This window comes from Mesoplodon densirostris, chromosome 5, assembly GCF_025265405.1.
Source record: "Mesoplodon densirostris isolate mMesDen1 chromosome 5, mMesDen1 primary haplotype, whole genome shotgun sequence".
Lineage (NCBI taxonomy): Eukaryota > Metazoa > Chordata > Mammalia > Artiodactyla > Ziphiidae > Mesoplodon > Mesoplodon densirostris.
Window position 1 is genome coordinate 112,873,267 of NC_082665.1, and position 12,293 is coordinate 112,885,559.

At 34.2% G+C, this 12,293-nt stretch overlaps 1 protein-coding gene across 1 annotated transcript; it reads right to left on the minus strand.

Annotated features, from left to right (window-relative positions):
* Positions 1-372: 372 nt before the first annotated feature.
* On the minus strand, positions 373-12,017 carry UTS2B (urotensin 2B). The gene is made up of 5 exons (XM_060100258.1): positions 11,918-12,017; positions 7,473-7,571; positions 6,248-6,285; positions 4,896-4,989; positions 373-398 (listed from the first exon to the last, which is right to left on the minus strand). The coding sequence occupies exons 1-5, from the start codon at positions 12,015-12,017 to the stop codon at positions 373-375; spliced, it is 357 nt and encodes a 118-aa protein (XP_059956241.1).
* Between the last annotated feature and the right edge of the window lie 276 nt (positions 12,018-12,293).

Here is a 12,293-nt window from a genome sequence, read left to right on the forward strand (position 1 = left end):
TCTCATATAAATTGGGACAATATAATTTAATTTTCCAAGACAGTGTCTAAAATATTTTAATTGATAGCTCAACAGCCTAGTCATCTCTGGACAAAACTATATGTAGACAATGAATTTATGAAAAACATATAATAGATACAGCACTCCCAACTTTAGGTCTACAAAGCCATTTTGATAGTCCCATGCCATTCAAAAGTGCAACTGATTTGTCATCATTATTCACAACATAAGTTTTAAGCATGTAATATGCTGGATAAATTCTGCCACCATTTCTTTATGCTTGAACTAGTTACAATCTTTAAGCAGTAAAGTGAGTAGATAAATAATTTTGTCTAATGTTCTTATCTTTTTTTGGCATCCAGAGGAAAAACTTTAGACACAGTATTTCCAGAAGCAAGCTAAAAAATAAACAAAACAAAATCTTTATTAGGAATATTTTTGATAAAATAGTACATTTGAATAAAATAGTTTATGTATGCCTGAGTATGAGAGAAAGTTTTCTAAAACAAATGTTCAAATGGTAGTTATTAGCCTCATGTGGATCTTTAAATTAATTAAAATTAAATAAAATGTGAAAATTCAGCTTCTCTATCACACTAGCCAACTTTCAAGTGCTCAATAATGCCTAGTGGCCTGTAACTACCGTAATGGGCAGTGCAAATTAGAGAATGGTCAAATCATCAAAGAAAGTTCTATTGGACAGCACTGTTCTACATTATAATGCATATAACGCAGTTCAGAGAATACAGTAAGACGCATTTAAGAGTTGGGGTAAGTTAAGTCCCAAAGAGGAACTCACATAAGTAAAATCAGTGATAAATATGCTTCTATTTACTGGAGAAAAAAGAAGGAAGAAAATTTAAAGTTTACTTTGCAGACCAAAAAATGATATTTAAATAATTTGATCATCACATTGAGTCTTCACATTCTGATGATAAAGTGATGTTTCAGAAAAAATCAAACCAATCTGAACAGCATTTTAATCTTCAAATGAATGAATGAGTCATTTTAAATCTTCTGTGGGTTGTTCCCAATCAATTGTCCAACTTATGTTAGCTTCATCTAATTAATTACAAATTTCTCTAATTTCCTTCAATCTAAATGGTTTGTAAAATGAAGACCTTGGGGGAATAGGTCTTCAATTCACTATTGATTAATAGGATGCACAATAAAAATGAGTTGAAAAACTCAGTAAAGACACTCTTTGCCATAAATGATAAAAGTCTATCTTCCTGCCTAGGTTTCTCTCCCTACCTCCACTCATTCTGTAAACTGTGACCCTAGTGCTCATCAGCGCAAACACATAGTGTTATGATAGCATTCAGAGTCTACTTTTCATTCCTAAAAGAGCCAGCGTTTTCTTTAAACAAAACCACATTCAAATCCTATGCAAGCAGAAGTTTATTTTCAGACAGTAAACTGAAGAACTTCGCCCTCTAATCCAATCTTCTTTTTATAGTATTTTGGAAAGTCCCTTTCTGTCCCTTTGGATATCTTTGAATATCTCAGTCTGGAAGGAAAAAGAGATCTACATATATCCCAGATTTATACCACAAGAGTAGCTCAATTAAGTATGCACTGGAACGTAGTTAGGAAATTTTCTGGACCAGTTGAAGGGAAATTTCATGAATGGTATCCCCAGTAGAGCCAACTCCTCAATGCTTATTTATCATTTATTGTTTATGTGAAGGAAAACTCTAGCCAGCATTCTGGTGTCTCTTGATGTGTATCTGGTTCACTCTTGTAATCCCCATTTTTAGCATGATATTAGGTGTTGGACAGTTATATTTTTAATGAATGGAAGAATTTAGCAGCTGTTGGTCAACTATATATTAAATAATTAAACAAATTACAATAATTCACAGTAAATGTAAGATACTCTTGCTTTAAGCTGAATCTCTGAGTCCATTTTACCATTACACATTGTTATTTATGGTGGACTGTTTCTAGTTATGCCAATAAACACCACACTTCAGATATGATGTGGGTTGTTTTTGTCACCTAACCTGGGCATCTAATTCATATGTTTATCACCACAAATATTTACTTTGTTCCTACTACATACACATATGTTTTAATATCGCCTTGCTTAAAAACAAACAAACACAAAGCTTCCTTGACCCCCTCAAGCTACTCTAATATCCCAATTTTTACTACCCTTTAGAAAAAATTCCTCAAAAGAGTTGTCTGTTGTTAGTCATTTCTGTTGTTTTGTCATATTCTCTTTAACCATAAGTCCACCAGATAATTATTGTCAAAACCATTAAAACCCTTCACATTGCTATTCAGATGGAAAATCTCAGTTCTCATTTTACTGGACCTATCTTAGCATTAGAACAGCTGAACTATGTCTTCCTGGAAACAATTTTTTTATCTGACTTCCAAGGCATCTTTTTCTTTGTCACCTTTTTCCATGGTAGCTGATCCTCCTCAGCCTCCTTTGCTAATTCTCTCTCATCTGCCCAGTCTCTAACCTTGGTGTGGCCTGTGACTTGGCCTTGGATGTCTTCTGTTTTATATCTGTCTAGAGTGATTCCCTAGACAGTCTCATCACAATACCTAGCAATAGTGATATGCAGATAACTGTCAAATTTAGATCTTCAATCTGGGCTACTTCCCTAAACTCAAATTTATATACTCAGTGGTTTACATAAATCATTACTGGGAAGATTTTGTTATACATGTCATAACAAGCTCAAAATATCTATGGTAGAGGTAGGATTCTCCAACTGTTCCTTGCATTTCTCCACATTCCCCAGGGGCTTCCCCAACCCCGCTAAGTTAGCTTGAGATCATGTGCCTAATTTTGGCAGGTATGGGTACATTTACCTCCATGTTTTTCCTATCCTGCTACAAGGACACACGGTGCAGGGACAAAGTGAAGAAAAATAACCAAGGTACCTAAGGCTTCATGTAAATACAAAATAAATCTTAAACCAAGTCACACCACTGAGATTGTAAGGTTATTTTGTTGATGTGTTTTGCCTAATTTATCCCAAAATACACTTTGAAAACTTGAAGGAGGGTGGTACTCTAAGAAGAACCTAAGTTATGACACAGTCTCAGCAGTTGATTAATGGCAGACAAGGAAATTGATATCATAGGCTAGAAACAGGAAGAGCCATTTTACATAGAAGCATAGTATGTGGTAAAACTGACATCTGCAACAGTTCAGGTTCAGATTGTTCTCCTCTTGAATTTCTAGAAGAAAAACTAGGAAAACAGAATATTGGCAGTATTTTTAAGTTGCTGTTGGATACACTTAGCCAGGTATTGCAAGAAATAGTGAGCTTAAGAAAAAAATGGTATCTTTGCAAATAAATAAAAAGAAATAGAGATAGTTCAGAAATACAAGATCTTGAAATATTGCAAGAGCTGTTTCTGGATCCCAAAACTATAAAATGGAATTTAAAATGACTCTAAGTGAGGGATGCCAGGTAAATGTCAATTGGAATAAGGAGCTCAGGGCACAAATCAGATTATATGTATAGCCTTCAAAGTATGTTCCAGATGTCTTCAAGGCAACTCAGTTGGGGATGAGAAGGCAAAAGAGTTAAAATTGTTTAAAAAAGATTGTGTGTAGCAAATAGCTGAGAAACTTTCTAAGTTGTTACAAGAACACCATTGGCAAAGAAACCATAAACCCTAGAATAAAAAATGTTTTTGACACTTTAAGACTAAATAAACCTTGGGCCTCCAAATTTGTGAGAGTAGGAGGAGACCTGAGAAAACTGTGCAATCCTCAAGAAGGGAATATTCCCCAAGGAGCCCATATGATGTGTCCAGGGATGAAAATGAAAAAGCCAAAAAAGCAAAAACCTCAGAAAGGGTGAAGCCAGGGGAAATAACACAGTGGACAAAGCACTCCACCTACACACTAGCAGGTCCTAATGAAGAAACCATTCTACATCTCCAGGGTAAGAAACTTTTATAATATTTGCCCAGTGAGATTTCAGAATTGCTGGAGGCCAGCATTCTTGATGTTGTGTGTCTCTTGTTCTTTTCCTTTGTGAATAAGATTATTGATTGTGATAATCCAGTCCCTGTTCCAATTATTGAATTTTGTCCTTTTAGCTGATAGGTCTGTGAACGAAGAGGAGATACATTGTATTTGACAAAGATTAGTATCTCCTGGAGGGCTTATTCTTTGTTCTGGGTGCAGCAGTGAAAGGAGTTTGGAGTTGTCTCTAATGTGAGATGGTTGAGTATAGCCTATGTGGTTAAGAAAAGATCAAAGGAAGGGCTTCCCTGGTGGCGCAGTGGTTGAGAGTCCGCCTGCCGATGCAGGGGACATGGGTTCGTGCCCCGATCTGGGAAGATCCCACATGCCACGGAGCGGCTGGACCCGTGAGCCATGGCTGCTGAGCCTGCGCATCCGAAGCCTGTGCTCCGCAACGGGAGAGGCCACAACAGTGAGAGGCCCACGTACCACCAAAAAAAAAAAAAAAAAAAAAAAGATCAAAACAAAGGATTGACTGTGGTTGAGGCAGTACTCTCCAAGTACTGTACGTGCTTTCTAACATTTATTAGCCTGTCTTGCCAATATTTTGGTGGCAGCCCAAGTGATTAATTCTAGGCAATGGACTTCAGTAGAAGTGAAACATGTCACCAAACTGAGTTCTGAACTGAGGCAGTTGAGAGCTGAGATGCATCCTCTATCCTTTCCTGTGTCTTGGTAATCTTGGAGGTAGTCAAGCTACAGCAATAATCTAGACGATATAGCCACAAAATAGAAGAGGGTTGTACTATGTGCATTGAACTTTATGATTGGATTTTATTATATCAGGTCTCTGAGATTTAGATTATAATTGGTAACACATCACAGCCTAGGCTATACTAACTATGGAAAGGTCCAGCAAATCTCTATTTCAACTCTTTTCTACCACCAAACTTACCTCGCTTATTAGGATGGGAAGAAGATAGACCACCTATAGCATAAGACATCTCAGCATCCTTTGCCTCCATGAGCTGCTCTTTCAGTTTTTCCAACTGTTAAAAATCAAATATGAAAAGTATTAATCTTTAATAACAGCAATGGTTTTTTCTATTGAAGAAGAAGAAATATAGACAAAGAAAGGGAGAAGGAAAGATGGGAGAAAGGAAGGAGGAAAAGGGAAATAAAAAGAAATAAAAGTAACAAATGAAAATAAACAAAAAGAATTAAATAGAAAAATATAACAAAACTTGCATTTAGAAACTGGCTGGGAAAGGTCCATGACTTAACAGGTGATCAGGAACAAACCGGCTTATGGTGAAGGAAGTCAAGTCTGAGTGTTCATTAATGGGGAGCCTATAAACACAACCTGTGTAGCTGGTCTTGATATTAAATCACCTATAATGACCAGTCCTTTTCAAGGAGTTCCAAAGAGTTATGTGAATGTTTGGATTTCCTGAAAAATTTGTCCCTTCTAGCAGTAAGTGAGAAGTATTTTGATGCCCTAGGATTTCCACCCAGAGTGTAAGCCATGTTAATTTTTAGCAAGCTCATTGATTGCCTAAACCCTAAAGACCTAATTCTATCAAAATATAACTCAGCCTGAGCTACTGCATGTGTCTGTGTCCTGGATACTAAGAATTGATGGGGCATAACTCTCTCTCACAAACAGCCATACAGTTTGTATAATAGTGGATTTGCATGCAGTTGTGTTTGAGAGAGTTAAGAAATCATCTAATCCAATGATTTTCCAATTTTCTTCATAGCAAGGAGTCAGGAGATAAGGTTGCTAAGGGGCTTTCTGTACCGAGGCCAAATGCAGGTCAAGAAAGAAGCACTTCGGGACCTTCCTTCACCAAACTAGCTGTTTCAAACAGAGCAGCTCCACTTTTATATATTTCATTTACTGAGACCACATACAATTTTGTTTAGAAAAAATTTTTCACTTTAAAAAATAATAATAACTTTTGAAAACCACCAATCTAGTTATAGCCTCCTATTTTACAGATGAGGAGATTAAGGTCCAGAGAAGTTTAATTCTTCCATGGTCTCATAGGTAATTGGAGAGCTGGGTCTAGAATCCAGATTTCTAGACATTTTATCCCATGATCACTTCAGTTATGGCTCTGTTCTGTTTTCTTTATTTTTTAGTAGAATTTGATTATTTTTTTCCTAGCGAATTACTTCACTCTTCCTCTAGCAGGAATAAAGGTTTTATAATAGAGTATTAATAATTTTAACAACTATTATGTCAAAAGAATGTGTCTTTTGGTTATTATTAAAATTGAAGTTTTAAGTATTTCACATTCTCACCTGGTTAAGTCCTTCCAATTTGTTAGCCAGCTCTATATCTGCAAGACACATTTATCATATGAAAAATGTACATTGCAAGTAATATTTAATTCATTTCAGGTCATACATTCAAGGAAGACAAAGGTCTTTTTTGTATGATTTGAGATCACCCACCTGTCCCTAATATAAAGGTCCAAGCATTTTTTCAACGTCTGTAATATTGAAATATAATCAGTAATGTAATGAGCAAATACCTAATTTCTATCAATAAGCACAGAGTTTTTAAAAATAGACCATAGTTCTAACTAGGACTAGTATTTAGAAATAAGCTATTTAACTGACATGGGGAAATTCTCATGAAATGATATTCAGTAAAAAAAGCAGGACACAAGTCTTTTCTATATAATTCAATCAAGAAGGAAATTTCCAGAAATGTTAATATCAACTCCCTCTGGGTTTTACAATTTGAGTATAGCTTATATATATATAATTCTGTTCATTTCCTTTAATAAAAATATCTTATTAATTTTAAAATCCTGTATTTTAAAGTATTTATTAAGGTATTGTTTTAACTGGTACACTGTCCCATGAATAGACAATTTTTTTATAAGAACAGATGTTTTCTCAGAGGGTACCACATTATCATATTGTCACACTATCTCTCAGGTTAGACTTGCTAAGTTTCTGACAGTATTTGTCATTTCTTGGAGACCAGTCTGTTGCATAATTCTAAATCATATTCTCCTGTTCTGCAAAGAAAAAAAATCTCAGTTGGTATAGCCTAAATTTCCCAATGGTTTCTATTCCAATGATTTCCCAAATTGAAAGAATTTGATTGCAAAAAAAAGTGCTAACTTAACTGCCACAAAACCACAGTTAACTTGGGAAATTTTTAGTGGAAACCTGTTTTGAAACATTTAGTGATATTCTTGAAGCATTTAGTAAAAAATAATATTAACCTTACCAGTGGGAGTTGCTTAGGTGAGAGGAAAATACGACTAAAGATAACTATTGTGTAACTAGATAGTTACTGATCTCATTAGGACTCTCAAACTGAACAAAATAAGATTTTAATATTTTTTAATAACGCCATTGCTTTTAACGTGAATATGAGATAAGAAAGACATTTAAGCCTTCAATGCAGCATTAAAATTAGTAATTATTATTTTATTTAATATAAATTAACATGTAGAAAGAACAGGTCAGAAGATGGAATAAATAAAGTTTGACTTTATTCTTAACTCACCAATGTTGGAAGGTCTTTGGAGATCAAAATTTTTATTCAGTAGAGCCAGCAATAGTTCTTCGCGATCTGTATCTTCTTTATCTGGAAACAATTCATTTCCTGTAATAATTACCTCAATGTAGTGAAATCTCCATTTTCAGTCTGTGTCACTGAACATGTTTCTGATTAAATACGTTTTACAGGTAACTATAATCACTATCAATCACTATATGCACTATCAATGTGTATACTCACCAATAAAATGTGTATAGAGAGAGGTGTGTAATCCAAAAAGATGGGCTGTTTTAACAATCGTTGAATGTATGTGAACACTCAAAGAGAGATTGTGAGAGAGAGAGGGAGGCAGAGATAGAGAATATACCTGGAAGGTTACAGAGTAAATTTTACCTGTAATTATTTCTGGGTTAGTAGAATTGCAGGTAAATTTTACTTTCTGTTTTTTCATCTGCATTTTAAAAAAATTTTCTACTATTGTGTTTAACATAAGAAATATGAATTAAAAGTTGTTTTTAAAAGAAAAAATAACATTTGATTTTGAGATTTTATTTGATACACATTAAAATATGAGCCTTTTTGTGTTCTGGGAATTGTCTTTGAATCATCCAAGGCAACCCTGTGGAAGAGGTAAGACAGTGCCTACTTTTTCCATATTGATATCTTTCCATCTTTGTCCATTTACCTCCCAGCCTACTCATTGGTCAGATGCCCAGCTATTTCAGCACTCTAAAAACAGAAAAATCACCCAAATTTTCATAAATACTTTAATTATGGAGCAGAAGTCAGGACAATAGACTTTATTCAAGCTATAAAAAATGAAGAGTCAACAAGATTTTAATGCAAACAAAATAATAATTAGTGTGTTATAAACAAAATGAACTTTGTGAGGTGGCCTAAAAAATCAAACCTTTATGGTACAATTTCTATAGGATCATTCTTCCTTCCATCTCCTCATAATAACTGATATTGTGTGGACAAAAGGTAGATTAGTGAGTTTAAAATTTAAGAGTGGGAATATTGTGGTTTCAGTTAGGGAAATGGCTCATAATTTAGCTAGATTCTTCCTTTAAATTGTTTCTCTTTCCCTGTGTCTACAAAATGTCAACTAATGAACTCAAGAAACTAAGTGGCTAATTAAAGGAATGAAAGCTTTGCTGAGAAAGAAAATAAATGACTTGGGGTAGGTGGCAGCATCAAAATTTTCTGCATTGACCAAAAACACTTATTGTTGCTCAATTTCCTCAATTTCAAAGTTCCTCAATTTCTATTACTTCACAGACATAGAAATTATTTGTGAAATTCTGGGGGGTTTTTTCTTTGAGTAGTTAAAATAATAGACTATCAATGGAATTTTTGCTTAACATCAATTAAACAAGGACCCTTGGAGATAATTTAGTTTAAGAGAAAGACATGACTATGCAATAGTGTAGTAATTTTTTATTATAGCTGTTCACTAAAATGTTAAATTACAATCTTTAAAATGCTTTAATTGAAAAAAAAATAAGGAACATTGTGTAGCCAGGTGATAATGATTATTTTTTTCAGAAAGAGAACTGTGATAAAAGAAACAGATTCATTGCCTTCAGTTTAGGGAATTTATAAGACTAGAAGGAAGGTAACTAGAAAAGTGATGATCTGAAGCTTTTGTTTGCTTAATTTACAGCCCACTTCTCTGCATATTTAAGTGGAACATTTTTTAAAAAGGCAATTAATGTATTTACCATTCTTTACCAGTTTGGTTTCTAGTAATTACACCTGAATGACTGTCCTAAAAAAATTCTTGTCACTAACTTTTAAGAAAACCACCTTTTGTAAGAATCTCTGAGGAAAAAGTTTTTTCAAGAAATTAAAAATTTTTTTATTTCTAAAGTTAAGTAATATATTGCCTAAGAAAAATAACAAATAAGTCTTATTTCTTCTTTTTATTTTTAGTATTAAAACACATACAGCTTTAAAAGAAAAAAATGCATGTACTTTTCATCTTTCTTTGCACTAAAAGTTAGTGTTGATAAAGGAGATGTTTGAATAAAAAAATACTCAAGTGCAGATACCCCTTTAGCACAAATGATGGCAAAGTTGCTCAGACATGAGAGAGTCATTATTTTTGCAAATACACAGGAAAAAACTGATTGATTACTACTTGAGATACTGAAGCTTAAAAGGCAGTTGTCTCCTGCTTGTCATTTGAATGTGAAGATTTTTAAGGGATATAGACAAGAAACTTTACCAGAAAGAAACCTGGAAACCCCTCAAATGATATTATACCAAAAAAATTAAATTGCTGTATCCTTTCTGGTCACAATATTCACTCCTCCACCTTTTGTGGTAGGAAGTTTGCCCAGTTTCAAGCTTATCCACTGAGGCAGGCTTTCGTATGGCCCCAAGCAAATGAAAGCTGGCAGGTTGTGCTGTTGGTCTTGCATGGCGTCTAACACAGAGGATGGCGACCCCTTGGTGTTCTGTCAGCAGACAAATGCATATTTGAAAACAATGTGTTAAAAGACTAAAGTAAGTCAAACATTTTGAAAAATGTGTACATGGAGAGAAGCTCACTCTAATCATCGACAATTTAGATTAGAAAATAATTTTCCCAATAGCTAATCTTCTCCATTTATATATAATGAAACTGAGATCAAAGGGGGTCCCAGAAAGAAACCTTTCCTGTATGTTGCCAATGAAATATACATATCAATATGTGCTATTCTGGGATCAGAGTTGTTATCTAATTATAACCTAGCAAAATGTTTGAGTTGGATTTTACTGTATTTCATATACACATGATATCAGAAGTTACAGTTACCACTAACTAACATCCTAATATTGCAAAGTCCTTTATGAATGGCCAGATGTTTCCCTCCTCACACATATACACTGCATTAAGAAAACTGAAAATCCCATTATTTCACAGGAAAAACAATGAAGTCCTACCAAGTACAATGATTTTGACTGGCCAAAGACAAAATGTGAGTGCCATGGATAAAGTCCAGAATCTTTCATTCCCAGACTTGTATTTAAGTCTCAGGCTTGTATTTGTTTTTCAAAGGGAAAATCCCTATAAATAAATAAAAAGGGTTTCTGCAATTTTATTTCCACTGTCAAAAGAACTGCTCTAATTTTCATTGACTTTTAAAAGCACATTTGAGGCAAAATGGTCTAGTAAAGTTGAATTAGATCTGAAAGGGGAAACTTAATACGTTTTCTCAACCCAGTGTCGTGTAAACAAAATTTATTACATTCTGTCTTGGTTCCCCCAAGTAAGACAAAAGTAAAAGGCTATCTCCCTCTTCCTGACAAGGAGATCAGTTAGATGGTAGATCACCTCAGTTTCAAACTGGAAGAGATATTAAAGAGCAATATTTTTAAGTTACTATTTTTAAAATGTAAAGAAATATATAAAAGTTTCAATGAGGTTGTTTGCCTAATAAATCAGCATTTAATCTGGCTCCACTGATTCCCAGATTAAAAGCTATTTCCACTACAGAATGCACTGAAAATTTTAAAGAAAGATCAAGTTACCATATTACAAGAGCAGAAACTTATTTTCTCTAACTTTATCGTGGCATATGTTTGTAGACATCATAAATCAAATTATTTCATTTAACATAAGTACCCTAAGTATGTTAGAAATCTGATACAGTCAATGCGTAATGTGGCTGTTATCATCATCCTCCTGAAAGTACTATGTAAATTTCCCCATGCATTACTCTCCCCAAATCTCTTCACAAACAAGTTTCCATCTTTTTTTTAATTATACAATTTTATTACAAAACAAAGTGAATAAACTGTGCTTAGATTAGTTGTCATGAGTTTGATGAACACTTTGAATTTTTTTTTTACATCTTTATTGGAGTATAATTGCTTTACAATCGTGTGTTAGTTTCTGCTTTATAACAAAGTGAATCATTTATACATATACATATGTTCCCATATCTCTTCCCTGTTGCGTCTCCCTCCCTCTCACCCTCCCTATCCCACCTCTCTAGGTGTTCACAAAGCACCAAGCTGATCTCCCTGTGTCATGCGGCTGTGTTCTACTAGGAACCACTCTCCTTTCATAAGTAACTTATTAATAATCTCATTGGATGAAAATCTCATTTTTCTTTCCTCAAGATGTATTTTTGAAATATGCATAGCACTGTATCACTATTTACACATTCCCATCTTTGGTCATGGAATAGAAATAAGAAACAGATGCCCCTGGATTAGAAAAAAAGAATGTAGTTGAAATTAATTTAGTACAGTGTCAGTTGAAATTAATTTACTTGAGAAGAACAGCATCACAGATTACATGTAATTTAAAACAGCAACTACTGAAGGGCTGTTTGATGATTCAATCATATTGATGTTTAAAACATTATTGCCATAGTGGTAGAAAAATCAAAGCAATGAAAACAGGAAGATAAGGATTATTTACCCACCTGTAGGATTTTAGATTCGTATGTACATACCTTGGATAAAATATGGCAGCCCATGCACCGATTCTAAAAAGAACATTACAGATAAAGTTAAGAGTCCAAAACAAAGAGTGGTTGAGAGGATCTTGTTCATGTTAAAAATCTTCTGTGCTAGCAGAAAAACTGACTATCCAGGTCAAGACGAATATTTCAATGGCTCTGGAATGCTGCAGAGACCACGTTTAAAAGGTGGCAAATGTGCTTCAACTACAAATGATCTGGACAAAGAGAAAAAAAGCTTACAAAATGTGGTGCACCCTGTCAACATGATTCACTTACTTGGAGAAGTGACAGGTTTGCTACTCAGTCAATGACAAGAAGAACCCAATCAATATATCTCATACTTGCCCATTTCAGTAAAAGCATGAAT

Coding starts and splice junctions, on each gene's coding strand:
- UTS2B (XM_060100258.1), bottom strand. CDS start 12,017: ATGAACAAGATCCTCTCAACCACTCTTTGTTTTGGACTCTTAACTTTA. Junction 7,572..11,917: donor GCTGCCATATTTTATCCAAG/GTATGTACATAC, acceptor TAATTATTACAG/GAAATGAATTGTTTCCAGAT. Junction 4,990..6,247: donor AATTGGAAGGACTTAACCAG/GTGAGAATGTGA, acceptor GATTTTTAACAG/TTGGAAAAACTGAAAGAGCA.